We start from the raw sequence: 26,443 nt of genomic DNA, 5'->3' as shown, positions 1-26,443 counted from the left end.
ACAGCATCCGTATGCAGTGCAAAGGCAAGGCTTCCATGGTTGCAGGTGCGGTCTTTGCTGCAGTGCAAGTACACAGCATCTGGATGCAGTGCAAGGGCAAGGCTTCCATGTTTGCAGGTGCGGTTTCTGCTGCAGTGCAAGTATACAGCATCTGGATGCAGTGCAAGGGCAAGGCTTCCATGGTTGCAGGTGCGGTTTCTGCTGCAGTGCAAGTACGCAGCATCCGGATGCAGTGCAAGGGCAAGGCTTCCATGTTTGCAGGTGCGGTCTCTGCTGCAGTGCAGGTACACAGCATCCGGATGCAGTGCAAGGGTAAGGCTTCCATGTTTGCAGGTGCGGTCTCTGCTGCAGTGCAAGTATGCAGCATCCGGATGCAGTGCAAGGGCAAGGCTTCCATGTTTGCAGGTGCGGTCTCTGCTGCAGTGCAGGTACACAGCATCCGGATGCAGTGCAAGGGCAAGGCTTCCATGTTTGCAGGTGCGGTCTCTGCTGCAGTGCAAGTACACAGCATCCAGATGCAGTGCAAGGCTTCCATGTTTGAGGTGTGGTCTCTGCTGCAGTGCAAGTATACAGCATCCGGATGCAGTGCAAGGGCAAGGTTTCCATGTTTGCAGGTGCGGTCTCTGCTGCGGTGTAAATACGCAGCATCCGGATGCAGTGCAAGGGCAAGGCTTCCATGTTTGCAGGTGCGGTCTCTGCTGCAGTGCAAGTACACAGCATTCAGATGCAGTGCAAGGGCAAGGCTTCCATGTTTGAGGTGTGGTCTCTGCTGCAGTGCAAGTACACAGCATCCGGATGCAGTGCAAGGGCAAGGCTTCCATGTTTGCAGGTGCGGTCTCTGCTGCGGTGCAAGTACACAGCATCCGGATGCAGTGCAAGGGCAAGGCTTCCATGTTTGCAGGTGCGGCCTTTGCTGCAGTGCAGGTACACAGCATCTGGATGGAGTGCAAGGGCAAGGCTTTCATGTTTGCAGGTGCAGTCTCTGCTGCAGTGCAAGTATGCAGCATCCGGATGCAGTGCAAGGCTTCCATGTTTGCAGGTGCGGTCTTTGCTGCAGTGCAGGTACACAGCATCCGGATGCAGTGCAAGGGCAAGGCTTCCATGTTTGCAGGTGTGGTCTTTGCTGCAGTGCAGGTACACAGCATCCGGATGCAGTGCAAGGGCAAGGCTTCCATGTTTGCAGTTGCGGTCTCTGCTGCAGTGCAAGTACGCAGCATCCGGATGCAGTGCAAGGGCAAGGCTTCCATGTTTGCAATTGCGGTCTTTGCTGCAGTGCAAGTACACAGCACCTGGATGCAGTACAAGGGCAAGGCTTCCATGTTTGCAGGTGCGGTCTCTGCTGCAGTGCAAGTACACAGCATCTGGATGCAGTGCAAGGGCAGAGCTTATAGTTGAGGTGCATTTCTGAAGGGGTGGCTTCCTGTTTCAACTAAGGCTTGAATTTGTGTTCACCCAGTTGAAAGCCATTTTTAATATGTGGTTCTCAGTTGTGCTCCAGATGGGCTGATCCTAGTTGAGCGATGCAGGCTGCATTGCTTTCAATCTCAGAGCAGATCTGACTGCATTGTTTCCCGTGGCGATGCATGTTTGGGTGCATGCCCCACAGATGCAGTACAAGTTTGGATGTGTTGATCTATGTGAAGGTAAGGCTTTAGATCCAGGGTTCTAGGTTGAGTTTGTATGCAAGGCATCTAGTTACAGTGCATTTGTAACATGCAACACTCAGTTGCAGTACACATTTGGATGCTACATTGGCAGCTGGAGTGCGCGTCTGAATGCATTGTTTCCAGCTGAGATGCAGGATTGGATGCATGGCCTCCACCTGCAGCCCCAGCATGAGTGCATTGTTCCCAGCTGAGATGCAGGATTGGATGCATGGCCTCCACCTGCAGCCCCAGCATGAGTGCATTGTTCCCTGCTGAGGTGCGGGATTGGATGCATGGCCTCCACCTGCAGCCCCAGCATGTGTGCATTGTTCCCAGCTGAGGTGCGGGATTTGGTGCATGGCCTCCACCTGCAGCCCCAGCATGAGGGCATTGTTCCCTGCTGAGGTGTGGGATTGGATGCATGGCCTCCACCTGCAGCCCCAGCATGAGTGCATTGTTCCCTGCTGAGGTGTGGGATTGGATGCATGGCCTCCACCTGCAGCCCCAGCATGAATGCATTGTTCCCTGCTGAGGTGCGGGATTGGATGCAAGGCCTCCACCTGCAGCCCCAGCATGAGTGCATTGTTCCCTGCTGAGGTGCGGGATTGGATGCATGGCCTCCACCTGCAGCCCCAGCATGAGTGCATTGTTCCCAGCTGAGTTGCAGGATTGGATGCATGGCCTCCACCTTCAGCCCCAGCATGAGTGCATTGTTCCCTGCTGAGATGCAGGATTGGATGCATGGCCTCCACCTGCAGCCCCAGCATGAGTGCATTGTTTCCTGCTGAGGTGTGGGATTGGATGCATGGCCTCCACCTGCAGCCCCAGCATGAGTGCATTGTTTCCTGCTGAGGTGCGGGATTGGATGCATGGCCTCCACCTGCAGCCCCAGCATGAGTGCATTGTTCCCTGCTGAGGTGTGGGATTGGATGCATGGCCTCCACCTGCAGCCCCAGCATGAGTGCATTGTTCCCTGCTGAGATGCAGGATTGGATGCATGGCCTCCACCTGCAGCCCCAGCATGAGTGCATTGTTCCCAGCTGAGGTGCGGGATTGGATGCATGGCCTCCACCTGCAGCCCCAGCATGAGTGCATAGTTCCCTGCTGAGGTGCGGGATTGGATGCATGGCCTCCACCTGCAGCCTCAGCATGAGTGCATTGTTCCCTGCCGAGGTGCGGGATTGGATGCATGGCCTCCACCTGCAACCCCAGCATGAGTGCATTGTTCCCTGCTGAGGTGCGGGATTGGATGCATGGCCTCCACCTGCAGCCCCAGCATGAGTGCATTGTTCCCTGCTGAGATGCAGGATTGGATGCATGGCCTCCACCTGCAGCCCCAGCATGAGTGCATTGTTCCCAGCTGAGATGCAGGATTGGATGCATGGCCTCCACCTGCAGCCCCAGCATGAATGCATTGTTCCCAGCTGAGTTGCAGGATTGGATGCATGGCCTCCACCTGCAGCCCCAGCATGAGTGCATTGTTCCCTGCTGAGATGCAGGATTGGATGCATGGCCTCCACCTGCAGCCCCCGCATGAGTGCATTGTTCCCAGCTGAGGTGCGGGATTGGATGCATGGCCTCCACCTGCAGCCCCAGCATGAGTTCATAGTTCCCTGCTGAGGTGCGGGATTGGATGCATGGCCTCCACCTGCAGCCCCAGCATGTGTGCATTGTTCCCTGCCGAGGTGCGGGATTGGATGCATGGCCTCCACCTGCAGCCCCAGCATGTGTGCATTGTTCCCTGCTGAGATGCAGGATTGGATGCATGGCCTCCACCTGCAGCCCCAGCATGAGTGCATTGTTCCCAGCTGAGGTGCGGGATTGGATGCATGGCCTCCACCTACAGCCAGATGTATTGTTGGCAGCTCAGGTGCAGGTGTTGATGTATTGTTTCCAGCAGCGGTGCAGGTGTTCATGTATTCTCATCTGAGCTCCAGGTGTTGCTGTATCGTTCTCAGCTGAGGTGCAGGTGTTGCTGTATTGTTCTAAGCTGAGGTGCAGGTGTTGTATTGTTCTTAGCTGAGGTGCAGGTGTATTGTTTCCAACTGAGGTGCAGGTGTTGCTGTATTGTTCTAAGCTGGGGTGCAGGTGTTGTATTCTCATCTGACCTCCAGGTGTTGCTGTATTGTTCTCAGCTGAGGTGCAGGTTTTGCTGTATTCTCAACTGAGGTGCAGGTGTTGATGTATTGTTGGCAGCTCAGGTGCAGTTGTTGCTGTATTCTTAGCTGAGGTGCAGGTGTTGCTGTGTTGTTCGCAGCTGAGGTGCAGGTGTTGCTGTGTTCTCAGCTGAGGTGCAGGTGTTGATGTATTGTTCTCAGCTGAGGTGCAGGTGTTGTATTGTTCTTAGCTGAGGTGCAGGTGTTGTATTGTTCTTAGCTGAGGTGCAGGTGTTGTATTGTTCTTAGCTGAGGTGCAGGTGTATTGTTTCCAACTGAGGTGCAGGTGTTGCTGTATTGTTCTAAGCTGGGGTGCAGGTGTTGTATTCTCATCTGACCTCCAGGTGTTGCTGTATTGTTCTCAACTGATGTGCAGGTGTTGCTCTAATGTTCTCAGCTGAGGTGCAGGTGTTGCTGTGTTGTTCTCAGCTGAGGTTCAGGTGTTGCTCTAATGTTCTCAGCTGAGGTGCAGTTGTTGCTCTAATGTTCTCAGCTGAGTTGCAGTTGTTGCTCTATTGTTCTCAGCTCAGGTGTAGGTGTTGCTGTGTTGTTCTCAGCTGAGGTGCAGTTGTTGCTCTAATGTTCGCAGCTGAGGTGCAGGTGTTGCTGTGTTGTTCGCAGCTGAGGTGCAGGTGTTGCTGTGTTCTCAGCTGAGGTGCAGGTGTTGATGTATTGTTCTCAGCTGAGGTGCAGGTGTTGTATTGTTCTTAGCTGAGGTGCAGGTGTTGTATTGTTCTTAGCTGAGGTGCAGGTGTATTGTTTCCAACTGAGGTGCAGGTGTTGCTGTATTGTTCTAAGCTGGGGTGCAGGTGTTGTATTCTCATCTGACCTCCAGGTGTTGCTGTATTGTTCTCAGCTGAGGTGCAGGTTTTGCTGTATTCTCAACTGAGGTGCAGGTGTTGATGTATTGTTGCCAGCTGAGGTGCAGTTGTTGCTCTAATGTTCTCAGCTGAGGTGTGGTAAATATTTCATTACCGGTACTATTTTTTATGCGGTAAAGTCTAGTAAGAATAACTCAGTAAATATAAGAGGCAGAATCCGTGGTATTAGAGGTTCTAAAAGGCTTTATTCCTCTATAAAGGAATTACAGTTCGAACTGTAGGCTTCAAATTCCATCACCACGAAGGTTCAGGAAGGGAAGGCAATACATTATTGACAAGTAATGATATTTATATGAAAAGTATTACATTAAGACAGATGCAAGAGGCGTAACAGCTGATAATACAGATAATGATACACATACGTAATGAAAAAAGGCGTAAACATAGGCGTAACTAAATACGTCATTAAACATGATGTCACAAGTGGGTGGATCCATAAGAGAATCCTGCAATGTCAGCAGAAATACTTGGCAGAGATGCGTACGCAGCCGCATGACGTGTGATTGACGTGCAACTAGAGGGTGAAGGAGACTTGACATTTAGCTCTACATGTGGAGACAAAAGTCTGAGGGGTCATGTCTACCTAATCCCAAATCTTATCTAATATCTTATGTTTAAAGAACTGTATTATCCAAAAGGAAAGGTCTCTAGGATAGAATCTATTCTATACTGACTGTTAGTGTGTGTACAAGCGTCTAAATGTCTACATGAGATGCGAGGGGGCAGGAATCTTCCATGGTAACAGGGCTATGAATTATTTGCATGAGGACAGTGAGGCCTGGCCCTTTGCTCGGTAGCTGGAAGAATGTTTACCTAAACTACTAGACAGGAATGCGTTAGATGAGGAGCGGAGCAGATAATCTTGAAGGTGAAATACAGTTTTTGGCAGGCAACAGGCTGGATCAGGCACCGTTAGCCGCGCAGGGAGTAGGACAAAGTTCATGGATACAGATGCAGGCTCGGACTGGAGCTTTCAGAGGCAGAAGGCAGGAAAAGGCTTGATGACAGAATTCAGGACCTACTCGCCTGAATCTGTAAAATGTGGAAAGTGAACCACATAAAGTCGGTGGCCTTTCATACTTAGGAATGGAATATCTGACCCAGTCATGGCGGATCTGAAAGAGGACATGTTGACGGTGGACGCACATGTATTTGCGTCTTCATAACTGGAACTGGAGGGAACATACATGTACTTGTAACATGCACATGGAGCCGTTGGGGTCTACGATAGGGGACATAACTGATCACAAAATTCATATTTCCTCAGAGGTGCAGTTGTTGCTCTAATGTTTTCAGCTGAGGTGCCGGTGTTGCTGTGTTGTTCTCAGCTGAGGTGCAGTTGTTGCTCTAATGTTCTCACCTGAGGTGCAGTTGTTTCTCTATTGTTCTCAGCTGGGGTGTTGCTCTGTTGGTCTCAGCTGAGGTGCAGGTGTTGCTGTATTGTTCTCAGCTGAGGTGCAGTTGTTGCTCTAATGTTCTCAGCTGAGGTGCAGTTGTTGCTCTAATGTTCTCAGCTGAGGTGCCGCTGTTGCTGTGTTGTTCGCAGCTGAGGTGCAGGTGTTGCTCTATTGTTCTCAGCTGAGGTTCAGGTGTTGCTCTTATGTTCGCAGCTGAGGTGCAGTTGTTGCTGTATTGTTCTCAGCTGAGGTGCAGGTGTTGCTGTGTTGTTCTCAGCTGAGGTGCAGTTGTTGCTGTGTTGTTCTCAGCTGAGGTGCAGGTGTTGCTGTTGTTCTCAGCTGAGGTGCAGGTGTTGCTGTGTTATGACCACAATATGAGATGGAGGACAAGGAGCTGTTAGAAATAGGTCCTGTACCAATGCTCCTAAAGACAATGTGCAGACAGTTAGAATGGTACCAGTTCCTAAAAGGGAAAGGAAGAGAGCGCTCAGCAGTCCAGATTGGTTCTGCGAGTCAGGGTAGGTGTCTCCAAAGTAAGGTATGAGTGTGCAGGGTGGGGGAGTGGTACTCCTGTGTGTGTTGTTGTGCCCTCACACACCCTTGCGGATGCAAAGCATCATCATTGGGCACTGCTCCTCGTGGGGGTGGCGCTGCAGTCCCTCACGGGCCCTACTGAAGGGCACTCTGCTGGAGATCTTTTAGGAGTTGCCGCATTTGTGCATGTGAGTGTGTGGGCCAAGTGAAGGTAGTGAGTGAGGATAAAATTACCCGTTGGTACCCTTGTACGTTTATTCGGGGGTCCTCTGGTTCAGGTTAAAATAGGACGGGGATGGAGGCGCAGATTATGCTGCTCTCAACACGTATGTTGGTGTGAAATGAAGTGTTACAAGTGGAGGATGGTCGACATGTTTCGCGCTGTCCGTGGGTCCCTAAGGGTTCCCTTAGCGCTTCATCAGGACCGTGAGATTAGTAAAACCGGCGGTCCTGGTGGTCGACTAGGTTTCGAGGACTCGAAAGAGGGGTGAGAACTTCCCCTTCTTACCTGAAGGCTTCCACCGAAGCAGCCCGACTCCACACTGGCGAGGGTCTGAATTGATGGACACGAATAAGACGTGCCCAATAACAGTGCTTGTTAACCTTACCTACTACAGGTCAAGTGGGAATATAGGGTGCCTTTTTCCCTGATTCCCCTCTTGTTTTACTAATCTCACAGTCCTGATGAAGCGCTACGGGATCCATTAGGGACCCTAGACAGCGCGAAACATGTCGACCATCCACCACTTGTAACACTTCATTTCACACCAACATACGGGTTGAGAGCAGCGGGAGAGCATCTATTGCTTTCCCCTCTCATTCTTGCATAAACTGGGCCTCCATCCCCGTCCTATTTTAACCTGACCCAGAGGTCCCCCTGTGTTGTTCTCAGCTGGGGTACAGTTGTTGATCTGTTGTTCTTAGGTGAGGTGCAGGTGTTGATGTATTGTTTCCACTTGAGGTGCAGGTGTTGCTGTATTGTTGAGAGCTGAGGTGCAGGTGTTGTATTGTTCTCAAGTGAGCTGCAGATGTTAACATATTGTTCTCAGCTGACGTGCAGGTGTTGATGTATTGTTCTAAGCTGAGGTGCAGGTGTTGAGGTATTGTTGGCAGCTCAGGTGCAGGTGATGATGCGTTGTTTCCACTTGAGGTGCAGGTGTTCATGTGTTGTTTCCACTTGAGGTGCAGCTGTTGTGTTGTTTCCAGCTGAGGTGCAGATGTTGATATATTGTTAGCTGAGGTGCAGGTGTTGATGTATTCTCAGCTGAGGTGCAGGTGTTGATGGGTTGTTTCAACTTGAGGTGCAGGTGTTGATGTATTGTTGTCAGCTTTCAGACATGCACCCATAGCCCTGTGCCCCTAGTGGCCTCTTTCAGACATGCACCCAGAGCCCTGTGCCCTTAATGGCCTATTTCAGACATGCACCCAGAGCCCTCTGCCCCAATGGCCTCTTTCAGACATGCACCCAGAGCCCTGTGCCCCTAATGGCCTCTTTCAGACATGCCCCAGAGCCCTGTGACCCCATGGCCTCTTTCAGACATGCACCAGGGCCCTGTGCCCCCATGGCCTCTTTCAGACATCCACCCATAGCCTGTGTACGCTAGTGGTCTCTTTCAGACATCCACCCATAGCCCTGTGACCCTAGTGACCTCTTCCAGACATGCACCCATAGCGCTGTGACCCTAGTGGCCTCTTTCAGACGTGCACTCATAGCACTGTGTACCCTAGTGGCCTCTTTCAGACATGCGGCTATAGCCCTGTGCCCCTAGGGGCCTCTTTCAGACTTGCGCCCATAGCCCTGTGCCCCTAGTGGCCTCTTTCAGGCATGCACCCATAGCACTGTGTACCCTAGTGGCCTCTTTCAGTCATGCGCCTATAGCCCTGTGCCCCTAGGGGCCTCTTTCAGTCATGCACCCATAGCCCTCTGCTCCAAGTGGCCTCTTTCAGACATGCACCTATAGCCCTGTGCCCTAATGGCCTCTTTCAGACATGCGCCTATAGCCTTCTGCCCTAGTGACCTCTTTCAGACATGCGCCTAATGCCCTGTGCCCTTAGGGACCTCTTTCAGACTTGCACCCATAGCCCTGTGCCCCTAGTGGCCTCTTTCAGACATGCGCCCAGAGCCCTGTGACCCTAGTGGCCTGTTTCAGACATGCACCCATAGCCCTATGCCCCTAGTGGCCTCTTTTAGACCTGCACCCTTTGGTCTGTGACCTTAGTAGCCTCTTTCAGACATGCACCCATTGGTCTATGCCCATAGTGGCCTCTTTCAGACATGCACCCAGAGCCCTGTGACCCTAGTGACCTCTTCCAGACATGCACCCATTGCCCGGTGTACCCTACTGGCCTCTTTCAGACATGCACCCTTTGGTCTGTGACCCAAGTGCCCTCTTTCCTTCCTCGTCCTGCTGCAGGTTCCCTTCTTTGGACCCCTCTTCGACGGCGCCATTGTGAATGAACGGATACTTCCAGGATTGGTCCGCGCCACCGCCATCAATGCGAGCCGAGCCCTCAAGTCCCTGATTCCTCTCTACCAGAACTTGTATCCTTCAAAGTGGTGTTGTCCCCTGGCCCCCCATCCTGGAATCACTGATGGAGGAGAGGCTCGGGGGAGAAAGAAAGGGCAGGGTCATCAGAGCAGGAGCACAGGTTGAGAATCAAGGTAAGTTAAAGTATTTCAGCCTTGTTCTTGTGGCACAAGTATGTGTCAGTGAGTTATTTGTATAGATTTGTGTGCCTCCGATTGCGGGGCTCTGTGTATCTGTGGGTCAGTGAGTTATTTGTATATGTGTGTATGCCTCTGAAATGCGTCACTGTGTGTGTGTCACTCAGTTATATGTATAGATGTGTGTGCCTCTGATTGCGTGACTGTGTGTATGTGTGTGTGCTATTTGTATAGATGTACCTACCTCTGAATGATGTGACTGTGTGTATGTGTGTGTCAGTGAGTTATTTGTGTAGATCTGCGTGCCTCTGAATTGTGTGACTGTGTATGTGTCAGTGAGTTATTTGTATAGATGTGCGTGCCTCTGAATTTTGTGACTGTGTGTATGTGTGTCAGTGACTTATTTGTATAGAGTTGCGTGCCTCTGAATTTTGTGACTGTGTGTATGTGTGTCAGTGACTTATTTGTATAGATATGGGTGCCTCTGAATTGTGTGACTGTGTGTGTCAGTGAGTTATATGTATAGCTGTGTTTGCTTCTGATTGCATGACTGTGTGTATCTGTGTCAGTGAGTTATTTGTATATGTGTGCGTGCCTCTGAATTGCGTGACTGTGTGCGTCAGTGAGTTATTTGTATAGATGTGCGTGCCTCTGAATTGTGTGACTGTGTGTATGTGTCAGTGAGCTATATGTATGGATGTGCCTGCCACTGAATGATGTGACTGTGTGTATGTGTGTCAGTGAGTTATTTGTATAGATATGCGTGCCTCTGAATTTTGTGACTGTGTGTATGTGTGTGTCAGTGACTTATTTGTATAGATATGCGTGCCTCTGAATTGTGTGACTGTATGTGTGTCAGTGAGTTATATGTATAGATGTGTGTGCTTCTGATTGCGTGACTGTGTGTATCTGTGTCAGTGAGTTATTTGTATATGTGTGCGTGCCTCTGAATTGCGTGACTGTGTGTGCGTCAGTGAGTTATTTGTATAGATGTGCGTGCCTCTGAATTGTGTAACTGTGTATGTTTTTCAGTGAGATGTGCGTGCCTCTGAATTGTGTGACTGTGTGTCAGTGAGTTATTTGTATAGATGTGTGTGCCTCTGAATTGTGTGACTGTGTATGTGTGTCAGTGAGTTATATGTATAGCTGTGTGCCTCTGATTGCGTAACTGTGTGTATGTGTGTGTAAGTGAGTTATTTGAATATGCGTCCATGCCTCTGATTATGTGACTGTGTGTATGTCTCGGTGAGTTCTTTGTATATGTGTGTACCTCTAATTGAATGACTGTGTACCTGTGTCAGCAAGTTATTTGTATGTGTGCATGCCTTTGATTGTGTGACTGTATGTGTGTGTAGTGAGTTATTTGTATGTGTGCATACCTCTGATTGTGTGACTGTGTGTATGTGTGTGAGTTCTTTGTATATGTGCGTGTGCCTCTAATTGCAGGACTGTATGTATCTGTGTGTGGTTATGTTAAAAATATTATAAAGTGCAGCGTATACCTGAGGGTGCCTTGGTGCTAGTCAAGGTAAAAGAGCATATGTGAGAAAGGTGGAGATTACTGGTTGAAAAGCCAAGTTTTAAGAAGCTTTCTAAACCTCTGAAGAGAGGCGCCCGATCTAATGGGTATTGGCAAGAGATGCCACTGTTTGGTTGCTCCGACAAGAAAGCTGCTTCTACCCCATTTTTTTTAAATCTGAGGGTGTTAGCTTTGTAGGCTCTCATTGATCTGAGATTCTTATTGGGAATGTACTAAGAAATGGCTTGTCTCAGAAATGCTGGTCCTGAATCGTGCATGGCCTTATACGTCAGGCAGAGTACTTTGAATTTGATCCGATTGCTAACAGTCAACCAGTGAAGATCTTTGATGGCTTGTGAAACGGAATGATGTTTACGAGTGCCAAGAAGTAACCCAGCGGCTGAGTTCTACAGAGCCTAAAGTTTATTAATATATTGTGCCTGAAGACTGATATATAAACCATTACAGTAATCCAATTTGGAGAGAATTAATGTGGAGATCACTGTCTTTCTAGAGTTAATTGGGAGAAAGTATAGAATTTTCTTTAGGTTTCTGAGAGTATCATAAGAGGACGATAAGAATGCATTCATTTGCTTGCTTAGATTCAGGCTGACATCCAGAATTGCCCCAAGACTCTCGGGTGTGGGAATCGGCGAGGGGAGTGTGCCCGATTCGGATGGCCAGCTAGCCGTGAACCAGAAATTGGAATTGTTTCCCAAGAGAATCACCTCTGTCTCTGATTTCTCTCGTGCCGTTATGAATTCGGAGACTGGTATAATTAGTATCATTTGCGGCATATAAAACAATCTGCGCATCGTCCCATATGACGTGAGGGAAAAGCCAAAGTGTGGAATCCGAGGGGCGAGTTCGGTTCCATGTAAATTGAAAAGGGTGGGGCTGAGCGAAGATCTCTGCGGCACTCCACAGGGCAATGAGAAGGTGTTAGAACTGAAGGTATCCGATGTCACCGTAATATCCCTGATGTTTAGGAAGGATTTTAGTGACTCCAAGGCCATATTTTTTATACCTACGGCTTCCAGGTGAGAAATCGGAGTTGGGTGGTCCACAGTGTCGAAAGCTGCCGACAGTTCCAGCAGGATCAGAGCAGCCGTTCCTCCTTCATCCAAAATGATCTTGAGTTTATCGGCGGCTTCCGTCTCAGTACTGTGTTCTGATCTGAACCCTAATTGTGTTGGATCCAACAGATTATTCTCGTTGATGAATTGATTCAGTTGGCTGTTCATGATTTTTCCTGTTATTTTGGCTGAAAAAGACAGTCTAGAAATGGGTCGGTAATTAGAGGGGTCTTCCGGGTCCAGACTAGCTTTTTTTTAAGAAGGGAAGCTCTCTTCCAGAGAGTAGGAAAGATTTCTTTATTAAACATAGAATTTAAGTTGTTTGTCAATACCATGGCTATGACTTTGGGATGGACTTCAGCACTGAACAGGGGCAAGGGTCTTCTGGGGGATCCAGATTTGGTGGTCTGGAGGAGATTGTCGCTCTGCAATACTGAGTCTGGGGTAAAGGTGGTTAACGAGGCCAGTGAGATGCCATTATCCTTCATGCAGTCACTCATGCTGTTAGCCACTTGTGAATTGGCATTCTTGGAATGAATAAATAGGGTATAAATTTGGTTGACTTTTCTCTTGAAGTGTTGGGCAATTGTGTCACAGAAGGTTTGGCTGTTACAACCTCCTTTAATCTCGGTTTGTGTATTACCTGGAAGAGTTCCCTGGCAGAGTTTTTAGAGGATTCGATCTGGGAGGTGAAAAATTCAGTTTTGCATTTGGATAAAGATAGTTTGTATGCTTCTTTTTCGTGAGATTCATACTGAGATCTCCGTTTCCTTTCTTGTCGCCCACAGTTGTGTATTTCTAGCCGGAGTGCTTCAGAAATCCAAGGAGCAGATGGCTTTTTTCTGCCTTGGTTAGCCTTTTTAATAGGAGCAGTTAGGGTGAACGCAGTATTTAGCCAATTAAGGTAATCCTGAGTGGCTAACTGCGTTTTCCACGGGTGGCGGGAGGGATTCCATAAGCTGTAGCTGAAGTTGTTTGCTATCCAGATTGGCCCATGCACTATAATGAGTCGTACCTCACCTTGTATTAGGATCTGCTATTACCTCGGTACCTCTTAGCTAAAAAATCTAATGGCCGAGTGATCCAACCAGGAGAGCAGTAGAAGATTTAGATCAGCGATGGCTTTATTATTGGAAAAAATTGCATTTAGTGTGTGGCGAGCAGTGTGAGTGGTGTTTTGTACCAGCTGGGGGAGACCAAAATCATTCATGATTTCAAGCAGAGCATTGGTGTCTTTATCTTTTTGAGACGCCAAATGGAAATTTAAATCTCCAAGGACTGTGAAATCCATATTGCAGATTTCATCCTCTAAGAGGGAGCTGATGGAGTTGAGAAAATTAAGTCCGAGGTATGTGAGCTATAGATCACATGCTGTGCATAGCTCGCCATCTTGTGTTGGGTCCGGATGTTTGCACTTGTTTTTTTCCGAAGAAGTCTTTCCAGTCACAAGGTAGATGACTCCTCCTTTCGATGATAGTGTGCATGGGCATCGACTCCATAGTTAGATTGTTTTTTTCCCCCATCGGGTTCTGACGATTATCACTGCACTCCGGTTCGACACCGTTCCTTCGTTTTCCCTCGGTGCACAAGATACTCACCCTCGACGGTATTGTTTTCGATTGCGTTTTCCGTTTTATCGCGTATATATTTACTTGCAAAACCAATCTTTCGATCGGAAAACCTTGTGCAAGGCTGTCGGGCCTACCCACGTCGGGCCGATCCGCAGTCGATGGAGCGATCTCCCTTTAAATTCTGCCCTCAGTGTCACGTGAAATACCCACGCACCGACTCAGAGTGTGTAACCAGTGTTTGTCCCCTGAACACAGAGAACAGGACTGCGACGCGTGCCAGGCTTTCCGCTCCAAGAAGACCCTTCACGACCGTCGGGCTTGACGTTGCGACATGCAGAGCCAGCACACAAGCTTCATTCCGGACATCTTCAGACAGCAATTGGACGAAGAGGCCGGCGAGGCTATGGGAACCGAGGAGGGGCAGGAGCCGATCACCATTCCAGAGCTCGACTCCAACCAAGAGGACAACATCCCACATGGACAACGTACCATGAGTACAGCTCCCCCCTCGTCCAAAGACCCAACTCCACTAAAGAAGGTTCCGGTCCAACCCGCGCCCTCGGGCTCCGGTCGGCACCGATATCATGCTTCCGACGCCCCGCCCAGCACTGAAGACTACCAAAACGCCTTCTGGCTCTGAAAAGACTCCCTCCAAATCAAGTTCGGAGCCAAGAACTTCGGGGTCAAAACACAAGTCCGGCACCGACCCCCACCATTCGGCACCGAAACACACTTCAAATCCGAAAACATCAACATCCAAGACTTCGGCACCAAAACTTTCTGCGCCGAAACAGTCAGATGTGCCGAAATCAGCAAAAAGACACAGTTTCGAAGCTCCGATCGACAAACCAGATCCGAAACAAAAAGTGCTATACATTCATCTTTAAACTGGACATATCCCCACTAAAGTGACTTTAAAAAGCAGGACTGATGCAGAGGAAGAATTCCACATTCCTTTAATGAAGAGAACAGTTGGAACTAACCCTTCCCTTCCTCCTCTTCCTCTTTCTTCACCTCAGTTTCAGCCTATTTCACCTGAACATTCACCACCGCTTACACCTGACAACCAGGATGAAGGGGATGACAATCAACCAATGCAAGACCCATGGGATGATTACAATACCAATTCACCCATGGGCAATGATCCTGATTTATATCCTAACACGCCCTCTCCACCAGATGGCAGTGTAGCCTACATTGAGTTACTGGGTAGAGCTGCCAACTACCATGGGGTGCAGCTACATAAGGAGTCCTTGGGAGAGGAGTTCCTCTTTGAAACCCTCAGTATCACATACACAACCTATGCTCAAAGGGATGATCAGGCATGTAGAAGACGTTTTTTACGACCTGATCAGAGCTCGTATTCTTACACCTCGAGTAGACAAAAAATACAACCCAGCACCATCGGACCCAGTATATATTAAAGCTCAGTTGCCATTAGACTCCCTGGTTGTATCCAATGCAAGGAAAAGGGCCAACTCCCAGACAACAGGCGATGCTCCACCCCCGGATAAGGAATCCAAACTTATTGATGCTTCCGGGAAAAGGGTAGCCTCTCAGGCGGCCAATTTCTGGTGTCTCTCCAACACTTGGGCATTGCTAGCGCGATATGACCGTGCGCACTGGGACAAGATTGAGCAATTAATACAATATTTGCCTCAGGAACACTGATCTAAGGCACAAGACCTGATGCATAAAGGGCAACTTATTTCCAATAACGCTATATGATGTTCCCTAGATGCTGCAGACACTACTGCTAGAGGGGTAAACACCAGTGTCCTCGTAAGAAGACATGCTTTTGATAAAGAGCATCTATTTGGCCCAATGGTAGATTCTTCACTAGAGAAAATGAAGGACGACACTGAAGTGGCAAAATCCACGAGAGCCCTTCAGTCAGCACAAAGCTGTTGTTCCTTTCGGCGCTCGTTTTACCGCTGAGGCTCAAAAACTCCCTCCTCGGACACCACCTCCACCTATAAGGGCAATCACCTACCTTCTCCATCTAGGGCTTACTTCAGAGGGGGTAAGAGAGTTAACGGCAAGGGCAGGGGTTCAAACACAAGCACCACCCCCCTCCAATACAAAGCAGTGACTTGCCTCCATTTCCTCCTGACCACTTCACACCTGTCGGGGGAAGACTGTCAGATTTCCTACCAATCAGGCAGTCGATTACAACACACAATTGGGTACTACAAATTATCCGTTCTGTTTACTGCCTGGAGTTCATCAACACTCCTCCAAACATTCCACCAAAATCACACAAACTTTCACCAGATCACCTACGCCTCCTAAAACAAGAGGTTCAGTCTCTACTTCTAAAAGGAGCTTTAGAACCCGTACCACCGCATCATCACAGGTCGGGCGTCTACTCTTTTTACTTCCTAATACCCGAAAAAGATGGTTCTCTCAGACCAATATTAGATCTCAGACAACTCAATCTTTACATTAAGTCAGATAATTCCCGCATGGCAACACTTTAACAAGTACTTCCTCTGCTGAAGAAAGGCGACTTTCTGTCTACTCTAGATTTCAAAGACACCTATTTTTGTATTCCAATCCACCCCGCTCATCGCAAATTCCTCAGGTTTGTGGTAGCGGTTCAACACTTCCAGTTCGAGGTACTCTCATTCGGAGTCACCACGGCCCCCAGAGTCTTCATAAAGGGTCTGGCGGTAGTAGCTGCTCACCCAAGAAGACAAAGCATCCATGTCTTCCCATACTTGGACGACTGGCTCATCAAAGCCAGCACGTACCAGCAATGTCTTCAGCACACTTTCCGAATAATTCTGTTACTACATCAACTAGGGTTCACAATCGATGTGACAAAATCACATCTCCAACCAGCTAATATTCAGGACTACCTAGCAGCCACGCTAGATACTCAAAAAGCTCTGGCCTTCCCCAGCGCAGACAGAATTCAAAATATTCAGGCTTTAGTTCTCCAAATCATTGGATTCCAGCTCAGGTTTATATGCAACTGCTGGGAGTGATGGCATCTTGCATCCTAATCGTCCCCCATGCCAGGCTGCACATGCGTCCACTTCAAGAATGCTTAGCCACTCAGTTGAACCAGTCACAGGGTCTATTGACCATTCTAGTATTGGTAAGCGGCTGTACTCACCGCTCTCTGCAGTGGTGGAACACACAAAATGTATCAAAAGGACGGCCGTTCGTAGACCCGATTCTACAGATAGTACTGACAGCGGACGCATCCCTCACTGGCTGGGGAGCTCATCTAGAACATCACACAGTGCAAGACCCGTGGAGTCAACAGCAGAAGTTGCTCCACATCAATCATCTAGAGCCGTTTGCAATATTCCTCACACTCAAGGCGTTTCAAACTCACCTACAGGGCAAAGCTGTCCTAATTCGTACAGACAACATGACAGCCATGTATTACATACAAAAACAGGGGGGGACACACACTCTCTCCAACTGTCCCGCTTGGCCCAAGACATCTGGAGGTGGGCCATTCACCGCAAACTTTATCTCCTAGCGGAACACCTCCCAGGAGTGAACAACCAAATTGCAGATCTCCTCAGCAGGCAGAGACAGCAAATACACGAATGGGAACTCCACCCTCAGGTTCTCCTCCCATACTTTCAATGTTGGGGAGTCCCTCACATTGACCTGTTCGCCACATACCAAAACGCAAAATGCCGAAGCTTCGCCTCCAGGTACCCACGCCCGCAATCCAAGGGCAGTACACGATGTCTGAACTGGTCAGGGATATTTGCCTATGCTTTTCCGCCTCTCCCTCTCATTCCATTAGTGGTTCACAAGCTCAGGCAAACGTCTCTCACACTAATCCCTGTAGCTCCCACATGGTCACGCCAACCCTGGTTCACTACCCTGCTGGAGCTATCTCTTGTTCCGCATCAAAAGCTGCATTTAACCTCCAGTCACCTCACACAGAGCCATGGAGAAATCAGACACCCAGAACCCAAAACAGCTGAACCTCGCGATCCGGCTCCTGAAATGTTAGTTTGTTAATTTAAACTTTCCACCAGAATGTACGAATAGCATTAGGGGGGCTAGAAGACCTACTGCAAGGGCCTGCTACGCAGCTATGGGGAAACGATTTGTTATCTACTGTGGTAACAATCATATCAACCCTCTTGATGCTGCCATACAGAACATATGCTATCTGTTACAATTGCAACAGTCCGTGTTGGTTCATACCTCTATCGGACTACACCTCGCGGCAGTTGCTGCATATCGACAACATAGGCGGCATTTGTCATTATTTAGAGTACCTGTGATCAAAGCTTTCATGGAAGGACTAAAAAGAGTCATACCACCAAAACTTCCACCAGCTCCACTGTGGAATCTTCATATAGGCCTTACAACGTTGATTGGCCTATCTTTTGAGCTCATGCACAAATGCGAACTACAGTTCCTCTCTTGGAAAGCAGCTTTCCTCATTGCAATCACATCATTAAGGAGAGGGAGTGAATTACAGACATTAACCATACAAAAACCATTTTTCCAACTACACAAAGACAAAGTGGTTCTTCGTACTAATCCTAAATTTTTACCTAAGGTCATATCTGCATTTCACGTAAATCAGTCGATAGAATTGCCCGTATTCTTTCCTCAACCTGATTCAGTTGCAGAAAGAGCTCTACACACCTTAGATGTCAGAAGAGCACTCTTGTACTACCCTGAAAGGACAAAATCTTGTCGTAAAACTAAACAAGTTTGTTGCTTTTGCACCACCACACAAAGGCAATCCTATCTCCAAATCGGGTATAGTAAGGTGGATTGTTAAGTGCAGTCAAACATGCCGTGCGAAAACACGGAGAACTAACTGTACCCCCTTGGGCACATTCCTCTCGTAAGCTAGGGGTCACTGTGGCTTTTTTAGAAAACATTCCTATTGTTGACATTTGCAAAGCTGCAACATGGTTTACACTGCACACATTCACTAAACATTGTTGTGTAGATGTGTCAACAAGCCAACCCAGTAAGCATCTATGCTTGGCATGTAGAGCTGTAGATTCACATGCGACCATCCACCTCCCCGGATACCTATAGTTGCTGCAGTTCTCCATTTAATTTACATACATACGCATGGACATCTATATTCTTTACTACTACGCAATTCTTGCCCTCTGCGGCAAACAATCTAACAGTGGAGTCGATGCCCATGCGCTCTATCAGGAGTCATCTTCCTCGTGACTGGAAAGACTTCTTTGAAGAAAAACAAGTGCAAACATCCGGACCCAACACAAGTTGGCGAGCTATGCACAGCATGTGAATCTACAGCTCTACATGCCAAGAACAGTTGCTTACTAGATAAGTAACATTATCCTTCTGGGGCCAGCTGAGCGATAAATAGGAGACCCTCCAAAGGATTTCTTCTTGGTTAAATCGAACCAAAAGGATAAAGCTTCACAATCTTCATTCGATAAGTAAAATGTATCCCTGAACTTGTCACGGTATAGGATTCCAAGCCCCTCCTCTTTTGAGCAGGCGGTCGTGTCTATGTATCAAGTATCCCGTAGAGATAGCAGCTAGGAGTTCCGGCATCGAGGTGCTGTTAGCCCACGTTTCCGTGATTAAAATAATATCAAGCTGGTCTGAATCAATTACCTCCGCATTTCCGTTGCATGCCTTATCAATGCCTGTGCATTATTAAGAGCACAGCAGTAGATCATTGGCTTATTTTTGTAGTTGGCTTCAGAACGCCGGGCAGAAAGGGTGGGCAGAGGGGATGATACAGGGAGACGAAATCCACATCTATTGCAACTCTCGCTGTTGCCTGACCAATGCAAGGGCATACTGAAACAGCAGCAGTTTTCCCTGCAACCGCGGAGGGCTAGGAGTTTCTTACCTAAAAAGCAGATTCTGCCCTTGAGGTTTGGAGTAAAACCGGCAAGGGTTCCCGAGCTCGGCGCAATTGGGGCGCAGACGGGCTCGACATTGGCGCGCCTGATGCGCATGGATGCGCTCATCGTGGTTTTAAATAGCCCTGCATGTGAGGGTGGGCATGTCTACACGCTGGCGCCAGAGCGGGAGCCTATGGAAATGTGTGGAAAGTAAATAGGAGCAAACCCAGGGCCCAGCAAATTTGCTTGTCCTGCACAGGCTCCCCTGTGGGAGAAAGTAGTAAAAACCAAATTAAAAGTTGTGAAAGTAAACCATTAAATGATTAACAAGCATTTGCAATGCAATAGGTCTCGCATTTACGCGCGTTTGAGCTATTGACATTGCAAATGACAATGCATTTATCTGTTTTTAAAACTTAAATAAAGGCAGCCATTTGCAATGTCAATAGCTCAAACTCGCGTAAATGCGAGACCTATTGCATTGCAAATGCTTGTTGTCTCGAGAGCCCTAGAATCGAGATCAGATCCGTATGTTTCATATTTTGTTCCCCTGATGCCAGTTCTCCGTATATATTTCCACATGTTCCAGCATGCCTTGAGGTCTGGAATATAATATTTACATTCTTTGACAATTGTTTGCGCTCAACAATAATGTACGTGTCACAATTTACCACGAGAGGCTGGGGTCGGCTTCATTAGGTAATGCAGGGATGTTTGTGTCTGGCTCTGGTAAAGTAACAATGTCGAGAATGGGGAGTATAACATGACAAAAACATCGTATTGGCGTGGGTGCCACTTAGCACTTCATCACGTAGAAATGACAGTGGAACTTTAATTATTTCGTGCCTGTGGGACAAAATACTGGCAGGTTCAGAAATGACAACAGGTCATGCTAGAAGCGTTATCCAAGGCTGGAGCGATTTCTTCGGCCCGTGGTAAAAATGGTAAAGTGTGTAAAGAGATGTTTTATGTTTTGGAGACTAGAGCAAAATGTCGAATTGTGAAACAAATGGCCCACTTGGTGGTGCAAAAAAATCAACAAAAGGGTGATGAAAGGGGAACCCCAGCTGGGTCTGCAGAGGTCCCCGATAGGAATGGACCCAAAATCACTACAGCTAGGAAAGGTGGTCAGTCAGAGGCACCCGCAATGGATTGTTTGTGAAAATGTACACCCTCCCCCCCCCCCAATCCAGGACTGGTGTCAAAGGGACGAGGAGAGGGTTGCTTTCAACAGAGAACAAGAATGAGATTAAAATGAGTATAATTCCATAAGGAAATACGCGTCCGGATACCCATTAGCTTCAGTGCCAAGGGAGTTCCCATAGGAACTCAAAGCAAAATATAACGCTAAGTGCACATTTTCTCGGCATGAGCGAGTGGAATTTTAGCTTGCGAAGACCATGCTAAAGAAGCCACAAGGTGCCTCACGCTTTCATTGTATTTTACACGTTAAGTAAGGTCATTACTTAGCTCTGATGAATCAATAGAATTGTTTTTGTTTTTGAAGACACTCCTTGAACAACTGAACGATGGAGCCAGACTAAACGACGTTTGTCGCTCTTAAAGTCACAGAGGCTGAGAAGCAAAACATTCTTTTGTTAATGATCCTGCCAACACCCGGCACTTTGAATTGCTTAGTAACTTAAGAACAGCACACTTTAAATAAGAGGAAGAAAGAGTAGCGGAAGACGACGGAGGAGAATAGTGGGCAAGAGAAGGCACGGAAGAAAGAGTGAACGGAAACGAAAGGAGGGGGAGGTGTGAAATCAGGAAAGCGAAAGAGGCTCGAGAGGGATAATGTAAGGACGAATGAGAAGGATGGATACGCAAATAAAGAAAAAGTGAAAGCAAATTTGTGATGCGGCGGAGCGTGGCACGCGCGCTTGGCGGGGGAGCGCATTACAGGCGGGAGAGCGGACCCTTTGAAGTTTGATGCCGAGGGCGCCAGTGGGCTGAAGCGCTTCCCCAAACGGTTTGCATGGCGGCACGATGCACGTGATTGTGCGCATGCTCGCCATGCAATTCACTTTTGGGAGCCCCTCTTGCTAGAGTCTCGCATAGCGATTGCTACGCAATAGCTAGGCAAGACCTAAAAAAGGGGCACTTTGCCCTTTCAAAATGGCGTTCAGGAAAGAGTGGTGGAGCCAGGCAACTCCGTGGTAACGGGCACCGAGAGACTAAATTCCCCGATGCCTACAAGGAAATACAATTACAGAAATAATTGCAGGTAAGAGAGGAGTGACTCACGTGTGCTCGTCACATCTGTGCGTGCCTCTGATTGCGTGACTGTGTATGAGTTATTTGAATGTGTTTGCCTCTGATTGTGTGTCAGTGAGTTATTTGTAGGTGTGTGTACATCTGATTGTGTGACTGTGTGTGTCTGTGAGTTATTTGTATGCGCGGGGGCCTCTGATTGTGTGTGTGTGTGTGTGTGTGACTGTGCTTTTTGTGTGTGTGTGTACCTCTGATTGTTTGACTGTGTGTGTCAGTGAGTTATTTGTATGTGTGCGGGCCACTGATTGTGTGACTGTGTGTATGTGTGCAGGCCGATGATTGTGTGACTGTGTATGAGTTATTTGAATGTGTTTGCCTCTGATTGTGTGTCAGTGAGTTATTTGTAGGTGTGTGTACATCTGATTGTGTGACTGTGTGTGTACGTGAGTTATTTGTATGCGCAGGGGCCTCTGATTGTGTGTGTGTGTGTGTGTGTGTGTGTGTGTGTGTGTGTGACTGTGCTTTTTGTGTGTGTGTGTACCTCTGATTGTTTGACTGTGTGTGTCAGTGAGTTATTTGTATGTGTGCGGGCCACTGATTGTGTGACTGTGTGTATGTGTGCAGGCCGATGATTGTGTGACTGTGTGTGTATGTGTGTCAGCAAGTTATTTGTATGTGTGCGTGCCTCTGATTGTGTGTGTGTCAGTGAGTTATTTGTATATGTGTTCGTGCCTCTGATTGTGTGCATGTGTCAGTGAGTTATTTGTATATGTGTTTGTGCCTGATTGTGTGACTGTGTGTGTATGTGTGTGTGTGTGTGTGTCAGTGAGTTATTTGTATTTGGGTGCCTCGGATTGTGTGACTGTGTGTGTCAGCGACTTATTTGTACATGTGTGCTGCCTCAAATTGTGTGACTGTGTTTGTGTGTGTGAGCGCAAATGAATCTGTTTGTCTGAATAAGTAGGGCGTTTTTTGCTCACTGACCCACCCACGAATTGCTAGACGTTGCACAATTGTGATAATTCCTTAAAATCTGCTGGTCCTGGCACACTGGTGAAAATACCTGGCAAAACGCAGTCCCTAGCACAACGGTGGTAATCGCTGGCAGCATTCTGCACTTGGCACATCGCTGGCAGTATGCTGCCCTTGGCACAGCGGTGGTAATCGCTGGCAGCATTCTGCACTTGGCACAACGGTGGTAATCGCTGACGGTATGCTGCCCTTGGCACAGCGGGGGTAATCGCTGGCAGTATGCTGCCCTTGGCACAACGGTGGTAATTGCTGGCAGCACGCTGCCCGTGGTACATTGTGGTAATTGCTGGCAGCATGTTGCTCTTGACACAACGGTGTTAATCGCAGGCAGCATGATGCCCATGCACATTGTGGTAATGTCTGGTAAAATGTGTCCTTGGCACAGTGGTGGTAGCCTGTGGTGGCACTGGTGTGGTAATCCCTTGCGGTTTACTGTCTCTGGCACAACAGGTCAGGTCCTAACAGCGTGCCATCTTGACATTGTGGCGGCCCCTCGGGTGTCACGACCGGTACATATGTCTCAGATTCTGCCATTTGACTCTTCATAAAAGAGATCCGGTGGTTGGAGCCCGGGGGTGGGTTCACAGATCTCTTGCCCTCTGGTGGAGTCCATTGTACAGGAGGCACCTGACGGCCCTTCCCAGCAGTCAAAGGAGCCTGTGGAACGGGGCTCCCTCTACAGCCCAGAGAGTCTAAAGACACCTGACTTTTGTCATGCGGCCTTTTCTTTCAGTCAGGCGCCCCCAGAGCCTCCAGGGACTCATTTCTACTGAAGTCCCTGAGCCACTGGTCTTTTGTGATATGAAGCCACTTCCACAAAGAGTTCGCTCTCAGTACCCCCCACCAGACCCTTCATACCCATAAGGTATGAGCCCTTTGCACCACAGAACCAACAGGTCCATTCCATCAGGGCCCACCCTGTCTTGCTCCCAAGACTTCTGTATGAGTTACATTTTAATGACATTTTTTCCTCCTGACTTTGTTTACTTGTCCACCAGCTTACAAGGCAGAGTACAACTTACTCTGGGGTACCCTCTCATGTGGTGTCAGGGTACCCCCTCTTTCATCTGGTGTCGGGGTACGTCTCTTTCATCTGGTGTCGAGTACCCACTCTTTAATTTTGTGTTGGGTACTCACTCTTTCATCTAGTGTCAGGGTACCCCCTCTTTCATTTGGTGTCGGGGCACCTCTCTTTAATTTGGTGTCGGGGTACCTCTTTCATCAGGTGTCGGGGTACCCCCTCTTCTATCTGGTGTCGGGGTACCCCCCTCTTTCATCTGGTGTCGGGGTTCCCACTATTTCATCTGGTGTCGGGGTTCCCACTATTTCATCTGGTGTCGGGTACCTCCCTTTAATTTGGTGTCGGGGTATTTCTTTCATCTGGTGTTGGGGCACCTTTCTTTCATCTGATGTCGGGGTACCCTCTCATTCATCTAGCGTCTGGTAACCTCTCATTCATCTGGTGTCGGGGTACCCCCTCTTCCATCTGGTGTCGAGGTACCCCCTCTTCCATCTGGTGTCGGGGTACCCCTTCTTTCATCTGGTGTCGGGGTACCCCTTCTTTCATCTGATGTCGGGGTACCCCTTCTTTCATCTGGTGTCGGGGTACCCCTCTTTAACATTTGACGTTGGGGTACCTTTCTTTCATCTAGTGTCGGGGGTACCCTCTCTTTCATCTGGTGTTGGGGTACTCACTCTTTTATGTGGTGTCGGGTACCCCCTCTTTTATCTGGTGTCTGGGTACCTCTCTTTCATCTGGTGTCTGGGTACCCTCTCATTCATATGGTGTCGGGTATCCACTCTTTCATCTGGTATTGGAGGTACCCACTCTTTCATCTCGTGTTGGGGTACCCTCCCAGCATTACAAACAAAGTGATGGATGGAATGCTTGAATTAATCTCAGATACCGACAATTTCTCAGGCTGCATCCAAATTCATCAATGTCGCCTTAGATGCCACATCAGTTTAGACCCAGCCATATGCAAATCAGCCTTGACCCTGCTCCAATGGGAACAGTCCAGCCCTAACTACCAGGTCAGGTCCTCACTGAACTGGAACACAAGCAATCCAGGATCGGGTTCACCTTTATTAGGGCTCATGGGTCGGGTATAGCTTGGTTCCAGCAGCAGTCAGCACAGGACCCACATCTTGGCATACACATGCCAACTAGGGCGTCAAAAACAAAGGGATGAATGGATAAGGTTGCAACCCGAGCGATTGCCAGTGATCCTCACCTCTTACACTGAAGGGACAGGCTACGTGTCCCATGGTGCTCTTCAGTGGACCCTCGCCTCTTATGCGGAATGGACGGGCTGCGTGTCTCGTGGTGCTCTTGAGTGGACTATTGCACTGAAGGGACAGGCTGTGTGTTCCGTGGTTCCTCTTGAGTGGACCCTCACCTCTTACGCTGAAGGGACTGGCTTTGTGTCCCGTGGTTCCTCTTGAGTTGTCCCTCACCTCTTGCGCTGAAGGGACTGGCTTTGTGTCCCGTGGTTCCTCTTGAGTGGACCCTCACCTCTTACGCTGAAGGGACTGGCTTTGTGTCCCGTGGTTCCTCTTGAGTGGACCCCCTCATCGCCAGCTAGATCCACTGATCCCTTCAGACCTAGAGGTTCTCTTCCAGGGGATACTCATCAATAGTCATAAGCACTGAATAGTCCCGCCCACGTGCGGGGACCCCGGAGCAATAATAAATTATATGCATGTACCTATATATATCTTCCTACCCGTGGACAAGAGGACCATGAGTAGCGAAATCAAAAAATCCAGATACTTCTAAATTAAATCGCAAAACAAATATTATAAAATAATATTCAGGGATAAAGAATTTGAAGGTCTCCCATAGTCAGTAAAGTTATACTTGTAGCAGATACATTAGATCTTCAATGGAGGGTTTTTGGGGGTCCAGTACTACATTAGCGCAATAACTTTATGAACAAATGAACGGGGCGTTTTAAGTATATGAAACATGTGACTTTGGTGGAATATTCTATTTGATTTTATCTCTATATGCTTATGGAGAATGAATTAGTAGTAAATTCACCACACTGAGGGTTTAATTTATTAGCACATTATAGGGATATACAGATTCAAACCTGACACTAGAGGCGTTCATATATAAAAAATAAGGAGACTACACAATATGAGGTTCTTTGCGTTAAAGCAGTACAATAAATGGATTACCATGGTTTTATAAAAACAGTTGGTTTTATTCTTGATTTTATATTTAGAACCAAAAATGTATATATATATATTTATATTTATAAATGCACTTAGGCATTTATTGAAATCATCCGTTCAAGTATGAATGGTTTGTATCCTTGTCGCATAATTGTCTCATACGAAAGAAAATGTATTTAAACAGGATAAACACCAATGTAACTCCTCTGTCTGTGGCGAAAGTTTGCACAGGTGAACTCAATTTTGTTTGTAATTGCACAGGGCACTTTAAAAAGATCAAGATGAACGTAGGACTCTGCCATGTGATCAAGGCTCCCGTGTGAGCTGAAACGCGTCATGCCGATTTCTCACACGCAACAATAAAGGAATAAGCACGAAAATTGGGTCAGTTTCCGTTACTTGGACATACCTGGGAAACAGCGGATATCGAGGGATATATATATATATATATACATATACACACACACACACACATATACGTACATACATACATCCAATATATAGGTAATATGCATAATGTATACATATGCAACCTAAAAAACACATTACTAGGCTCAAATATGGCACAATTGCATTGTAAAACTTTCACATTTGAAATAATAAAGAAATAAACACCATGATATTTTCATGATTCAGATAAAGAAAACTGCTCTCAGTTTGCTTTGAAGGCACAGGCTTTATTTTCAAAGGTAAAAGAGGCAAGATCATAGAGGCAGATTAGCCTAGAGAGGCTGCATATAG

The 26,443-nt window shown here is 47.9% G+C and overlaps 1 protein-coding gene across 9 annotated transcripts in view; it reads left to right on the top strand.

Moving 5' to 3' along the window:
• RALGAPA1 (Ral GTPase activating protein catalytic subunit alpha 1) overlaps positions 1 to 26,443 on the top strand; it is a 717,351-nt gene that overhangs the window by 553,276 nt on the left and 137,632 nt on the right. For all 9 annotated transcript variants that reach the window (XM_085627452.1, XM_085627453.1, XM_085627449.1 and 6 more), the window contains one exon: positions 9,029 to 9,156. In XM_085627452.1, the coding sequence (XP_085483578.1) occupies positions 9,029 to 9,156 (128 nt within the window). The remainder of the gene's footprint in view (positions 1 to 9,028; positions 9,157 to 26,443) is intronic.

Source organism: Triturus cristatus, chromosome 9 (assembly GCF_964204655.1).
Source record: "Triturus cristatus chromosome 9, aTriCri1.1, whole genome shotgun sequence".
Taxonomy (NCBI): domain Eukaryota; kingdom Metazoa; phylum Chordata; class Amphibia; order Caudata; family Salamandridae; genus Triturus; species Triturus cristatus.
The sequence above is the reverse complement of the archived record's forward strand: the minus strand, read 5'-3'. Positions and strand labels throughout refer to the sequence as shown.